Source organism: Halyomorpha halys, unplaced genomic scaffold, assembly GCF_000696795.3.
Source record: "Halyomorpha halys isolate HHAL.00 unplaced genomic scaffold, Hhal_1.1 Scaffold2031.1, whole genome shotgun sequence".
In the NCBI taxonomy this organism is placed as follows: Eukaryota; Metazoa; Arthropoda; class Insecta; order Hemiptera; family Pentatomidae; genus Halyomorpha; species Halyomorpha halys.
The window spans coordinates 17,756-24,887 of NW_027110823.1; the positions used below are offsets into that span (position 1 = coordinate 17,756).

Below are 7,132 nucleotides of genomic sequence, written 5' to 3' on the forward strand. Positions count from 1 at the left end.
TGCAGTCTATATGTTCTGTAGCTCAAAGAGTAGAGGCGCTGGTGTTTGCAATTGAATGAAACCGACGACGGTTCGAATCCGGCCTGGGAGGTCGGCTTTTATTTCTGTGGTGTACACACAAAAAGATAACTTGACCCCCTACCATGGTATTAGAAGTCTTTAAATTTTAATCACTTTAGAAATATTTTAAGACTTCATGTTGCTTTTTATACTTTATATCCAAGAAGATAGTTTCATCAATAATCTCATTGTACCCCTTTTTATCCATTGCAGTTCTTCCTCGCCGCCTGCTTGGCTGTGGCCTCTGCCACACTCATCGCACCATACGCCCTGGGACTTGATGACGGTTCCTACTGGCCCGGCAAGTACGATCTGAGAGAACTCCACCCAGCTCTGCCATCAGTACCAGGTGCCTGGCCTTACGCATACGGCGCCCATGCCTACTTGGGTTGAGTAGGACACCGATCTGAAACTGCCGCTTCCACAACTTGAAGTCTTCTTCATCACCTTAAGAGTAACTGCTATTTATTATTAATGATATGTATATATCTTTTTGTTATTGAATCCAACAAAATATACAACCATATTTGTTTTATTAAAATTAAAACTAAGTCATTTACCCTGATTACTGATATATAGACCTTAAAGTGATAACTTTAAATTAAATGTTTTACTCAAAACCCCTGGCCACTAGCTCTTTAAAAAAGTAATACAGCCTGATGTGTGAAGTAATTAAAACGTTAATGCTACTACTTCTGTCATCCGAGCGCTGGGCTGCACCACGATAAAACCCCAATAAATAAATAAAAATGTCCAGTGGTAAAATATTATTTATAATTATTGGTGGCAGAGACCAGAAATGGCGAGGAAGGAGGGATATATATAATATTAAAAAAAAAAAAATCAACCACTTCTGTATTTTGGAATCGGGATTTCCCTTAGTATGATTAAATGGGAACTGCAACTGCCACATTTAGTTGTGTGAAGTGGCAAACTACTACATTTATTTATCAATAATTGTCGCTTTGTTCTGGTAATTCTGAAAATATCATTCAGATATTTCCAGTCCCTTTTATAAAAATAAAGGTTTTCTGCTATAATGAAAACTGACAACAATTCATATTCATATACAAATATCATAAAACCTGATATCCAAAAGAATATTACATCGTTACTAAATTATAGTACATTTCACTAGCTTTAATTTGAGTGCTGGAAGACATATGTACGTTTAATGATTCCTGAGATAAAGATTTTACAGAATAAATTCACTAACTATTGATTTTTCATATATACTGAAAACCAGTAGTTCAAGAAATCGGATCATTTCCACTATCAGCTCCACTAAGGATCATATTTGAGCAAACTTACTCTACTTTAAATGTTCTATTCGGTTTTCTAGTGTTGTAACTACCTACAACTATCAAAGATATGAAGCTCCGAATATAAAATTAATTTTATATTCCGTATTCCCCCTAGCTATAATCAACAGACTCATAAATTTTGACAAGTATTCATAGACTTTATTAAAATAATAAAAAAATGGAGTGAAATAACTGACTTTTTCTCTCCCGGGCTCTTGTACAGAAACATCATATAATACATAATGTCTAATTTAATTTAACAAATAAAAAATATAGGATATATTTAATTTCTTCAATACATCCCCTCCAACCGATCAAGTTCAGTACCAAAAATAAATCTTTCCTCCTCCCACTCCCATACCTCGACTGACTTTATGAAAGGACTGAGGTTCACGCCAAGTGTAAACGCGCCTGCAGCTGTGGTGAACACTACTGTGAACTGCCAACTGTTAGGTATATACTGTTACAAACTAAATATGTTTAATAGAGATATATAAATGAGAAACTACACTATGTTTTATGCACCTTTTGCCTTTTATTATTTTATTTTTATTTTTATACCAGATGGTTGTTATAACTTATATTATATATATTTATGCACCTAATTCATCAGAAAATTTAACAATCATTAACTATCTATTTAAAATTATCATTGATTATAATATAATATTATTATCTTTTTTAATTTAAATTAAAAGGAAAACCTCCCAAAAAATACATCTTTTTTTTAAACCTCGCTAATTGAGCTTATATTTTCCCTGAATGATTTTTATTTTATAATAGTTAAAATTAGCCCCCCTTTTTTTAATGAAAATTATGTTTTATGATAGGAAAACAAATGTATTGGTGTGGAAATATATAACATAAACCAACTAAATTATATAATAGCAATTTATATAATTAACCAACAAAAAAAATTTTTTTTCCCAAATTTGATTTGTTTTGAGTTTTTATATCATTGAAATCGTTGTTTTATTAAAGATAAGCCTACAAATTTTCCTTGAATTCAGTTCGAAAATGAACAGATGTTACATTACTATCGGCATGAATAACCATTCCAAATTGTCAAAAAAAAATATATATATGTTTTCTATAATTGAAAACTACCATATTAATTCAAATCTAACGCCAAAAGACAGATTGAGCTAGAAGTTGAAAGAAAGAAATTACGAGTCAGTAATAATATATGATAATATATTTTTCATTTAGAAGCCAGTAAACAGTTCAAACGTCAAGAGCTGAATTTGATGCACTAACACACAATTTAAACTCAGAACGAATTGTACTTGTAAAGAAATTCATCGCTTTAAGTGATTTGTATAAGTATATTTGTGTTTCTCCGGGACAAAAACTCAATACTAATTCCCTTTATATTTCACCGGAATGGGTTCAGATTATTAAAAGAGAAAGATATACTTAAAAATATTTTACAACAACAAATATGAAAACTTATATTTTAAAACAAGTGAAACAGTTCCCTTAAATATATAGATCTTAATATAAGGGCAAGAGTTCAATGATTAGGAAACACAAATCATTTTTTTGATTCAACATAGCGTTAAATACCAGAAGGTACAATAATAAATACACGCGCCAATAGTTAACAAATTCTGTTAATCAAAATCTCCCTCTTCTCAGGTTAATGTCTCAATCTTTCCATAACTCCAAATACACCTGAGTATACCGAAGGTGATAAATTATTCATAGTAACAATTCTTAAACAAAGCATTTCTATTCAATTGTAAACATGTTTGTTTATGTGCCGTGAGCAGTCACAAGCAACAACTGTTTGGGATGCAGATATAAGAAAGGAGATCCCTGCTACCTATCACTAGATAGTGTCGCAAGATGAACGGATCGGTCGCCATCGTCATTGGAGCCATGTTGGCTGCAGCTTCGGCACAGTCGCTCAGCGGATCGGTTTCGGCCGCTACTGGGCTCGGATCGAACATGATCAGTGGTATGAGGGCCGCCGCCAACAGCATGGGTACTGCCAAGAGCTCTGCAGTCCAATCTGGCACTGATATGTTCAAGGCCGGCGTGAGTGAGTACAGTAATTCATATATTTCGGGATAAATTCAGTCGTTACTAACTACTATTTCGTCGTAACTTCTCGTCACTGCGGATTATTCATTGCCCATGTTCACACACTAAGCCAAAGACCCCGCGCAAAATCAGACCTACTGAGAAGTCTTATGACATTATTATACACCTTAATCTTAATCATTTGAGACAAGGCTCAATAATTCATAATTTGCCGTATTGTATAGTGGCAACTCCTAGCGGTCTTTCTTGCTTTCTATTCTTCCACCATTATTTTCGGTCATTACTGCACCAAAATACTCAAATGTATCGACTTATTTCGGAGTTTTGTTTCTTATTTGAACATATTTTTCCATTCCACAAAGTTGTATTGAAGTTAACACGCATACTCTCAAATCAGTGAGAGCCTGGCTCCTTCTTCATAAACTTCTGCTACAGTAGTTTCCTTTTTTTCAGTTATTACGGGATCTTCAGCATAAAAAACATACTGGGTGAACCTGTTGTATATACATTATTGCTACCAGGATACGTCTGGATTGCTCTTATTGCTTACTCTAATGTTATAATTAACAAAAAGGAAAAAAATAGATCTCCTAGCACAAGCCTATCTCTGACTTCCTAATCATCTGGTAACAGGCACTCATCTTCACTAGTAAATCGACTACCGTTTAGGGTTATTTATATCAAGAGTTATGAGATTTTTCGGGATTCACAATTTTTAGTTGTTCATCCATATTTATACTTTCTCTACTATTCTTCATCAACTGTGTGCTACAAAGGCCAGGACTTCTGAAATTCATTATGATAGATATCACATCAAGAAAATAAGAACCACATTATCGTGTTGCTAGGTACTTGTAATGCTATCCTTATTCAAAATCTATATAAAAACTGGAGCAAAAACGACCCCTTGTGACAAAGGTTTGATTAAAAAAAGAGTTAAAAATAAGGGATTAGATAAACTGAAACGTTGTTAAATAAAATAAAAATGTTTTTATGAGTTTATCTATAAGACGTATCTTGAATTTATCATCCAAATACAGCTGACATTTTTACAGTTAACTTAAAAATACTTTAGTAATGAATTCATATAAAAAATGCGGACTACTGGGAGTGAAATATGCACCAGAAGAACTATAATTTTCTGTAGACAACAAATAAAAATTACATATAAGAGGAACACTTTTTATTTATTTTGATTAAATGTGTTTCTAAGATGCTCAAAACTAGGGTTAACAACCTTCCAGTGCGATCTCGGATGCCTGACTGGATAAATCCATGGGAGAGTGGAATTAGACACCACGAACTTGTTCATAAAATAAATGAAGTTAACATGATAAAAAGATTTAGGACAATAAAATAAAATATCAGATTATATTGGTCTGTTAAATAAAATATTCAAAATATGATATATCTAGATATCCTTCAGGGACTGATTTTGATCAATAGATTTTAGTAAATGACAAAAAATGAGAAATTGTTATGGCATTATAGTTTGAAGCAAAAAGATAGAATATCAGTTAGTAAAAATTTACGCTATCAAATGAATTTATTAAATTATTATATCCTTATATCAATGTACGTATGATTATAATATTACATATGGTTGATTATATGTCCTTATACGACTTAAAATGATTTATTTTTAAAATTGTTTGTAGGCATGGGAAGCGGCATGGCGTCGATGATACCTGGTATCGGTACCTTCGCTAACCTAGGAGCTACCGTATTGAATTCTAAAGCTGATACCGTGAACAGCATGGCTCAGGGAAAGATCAAGACCATGCTGGGATTGGAGAACGCCAAGTTGGACATGATGAATACGGGATTAAACTTGGCTGGAAATGCAGGTTCTAGTCTCCTGTCTTCACTCCCTGGCATGGCCTCGTCCGTGTCCGCGGCTGTTCCTGGGGCTTCCTCACTATCTAACATCGCGTCGACTATGAGTTCTTCCATCCCAGGAGCTTCCTCACTATCTAACATCGCGTCGACTATGAGTTCTTCCATCCCAGGAGCTTCCTCACTATCTAACATCGCGTCAACCATGAGTTCTTCCATCCCAGGAGCTTCCTCACTATCTAACATCGCGTCAACCGTGAGTTCTTCAATTCCGGGAGCCACCGTAGTTACTTCAGCTCTTGGCGGTAACACAGCTTCGGCTTCCAACCTGGCAGCAACCTTGAGTGCTGCAGTTCCTAGCACGAGCTCCAGTACCGTTGCAGCCACAACTGCAAGACCAAATGGATTGTTATCGATGTTTAATAGTTTCACAGGGTAAATAGAAGTTAAAAAACTATTTACGTAATATAAATACACAACACCTAAACATATATAAATTCTAGGATAAGTTTTTTTTTTTTTATATACCTTATATACAATTTATAAACATCACACCATCAGCATAAAATTAGTCTATTCCTTAATATTCATAATTAATGAAGTTGACAAATTTATTTTAAACGTTATTGTTTAAACTATCACAGTTTTAACAATATACAGGTCCAAAATAGTAGAAAACTATTTATTTTTAATAAATAAATCTTTCTACAATCTATATATTCAGTCAACCAATTATTTTCCATTATTATGATTACCAATCGAATTCTAATATTACCTTTACAAAAATAGTTTAAAAACAAAACCTTATTGGACAAAAGATCTAAATTTTAAACTAATTTCAAAAGACTCATTTATGTGACAATAATATGACCTATTTGGACTTACGAGTTGAGTTTTGGTGCTCCAATAAACCTTGTAATTCCTCTCGTAATTCTCACAGTTCAAAATTCTTAATGCTCCCTTCTTTGTAACAAATCAGATCATCTATCAGGGCCTCAATGTTTCATATTTTGTCGATTTTGTCCGAACCAGATACTAATCCTTCAATGAAAAATTTCCTAAGCACCCTAACCCACTTCATTCCATCCAGGCTTCTCCTTCATTACTTGATAATCATCTTTGGCATCTGAAAAGAAGATGACCTAAACTTTTGGAGTAGATTCTCCAGAGGTCTGCATTATACCATTGTATAACTAACATAAAATTTGCTGGTTTTATACATTATAATACAGTTGTAAATATCAATAAAGAGATTATACAAAAACAAAAAAAAATAGAATTGAAAACAATTGCGATTCACTTTTTGTAAGCAGAAGTTGTGGCATCACTTTATTTTTTCGATTAACTTTGAGCAATTTACTCATTTTATTTTCGTCCTTCCTCGTATTTTGGCAACACAAATGCTGGAAACTATGTATAGCACAGTCCCTAAGTATCTTCATATCTCACCTTTTAAAGAAATACATAGTTCAAACTTTGAAGCTGTCATTGGTAAAATAAATCATCTACTGTTTCTTCTCCAGGTCTTCTTTGCCACCTATGTCCCAAGTTGTCCAGGAAATTAAATATGAGCTGGAAACATTCATAACACTTGTTTATTGTTTGATTATAACGTCTTCACGACATTACAATTTTTCTTCAAGCCATGGTAGTATTAGAAAAATGTGTCGTCATGGGAGTCACTTCTCTACCTTGCGTCCGGAGTGGTATGGAGAGCTCCCCACCTCCCCATTAGATTAGATTAGATTTTTATTCAGGGCGATCAACATCTAGATTATTACACCCTTTTTACTTCATCTATCTTCTTGACTTATAGTTGAATGTAGACTATTTCCTTTTTACACTGGTCGGTATTGGTGGATTATATTTTAGTATAAAGTTGTGTT

The 7,132-nt window shown here is 33.5% G+C and overlaps 1 protein-coding gene across 1 annotated transcript; it reads left to right on the forward strand.

Annotated features, from left to right (window-relative positions):
* The first annotated feature begins 1,734 nt into the window (after positions 1–1,734).
* On the forward strand, positions 1,735–5,748 carry LOC106691014 (uncharacterized). Its single transcript, XM_014436652.2, has 3 exons — positions 1,735–1,817; positions 3,137–3,408; positions 5,069–5,748. The coding sequence occupies exons 2-3, from the start codon at positions 3,213–3,215 to the stop codon at positions 5,683–5,685; spliced, it is 813 nt and encodes a 270-aa protein (XP_014292138.1). The 5' UTR covers positions 1,735–1,817; positions 3,137–3,212; the 3' UTR covers positions 5,686–5,748.
* The last annotated feature ends 1,384 nt before the right edge of the window (positions 5,749–7,132 follow it).

Bases quoted from the DNA above. Each gene is read 5' to 3' on its own strand.
- LOC106691014 (XM_014436652.2), top strand. From the start codon at position 3,213: ATGAACGGATCGGTCGCCATCGTCATTGGAGCCATGTTGGCTGCAGCT. The intron at 3,409-5,068 runs GTGAGTACAGTA...AATTGTTTGTAG, and splicing joins TATGTTCAAGGCCGGCGTGA to GCATGGGAAGCGGCATGGCG.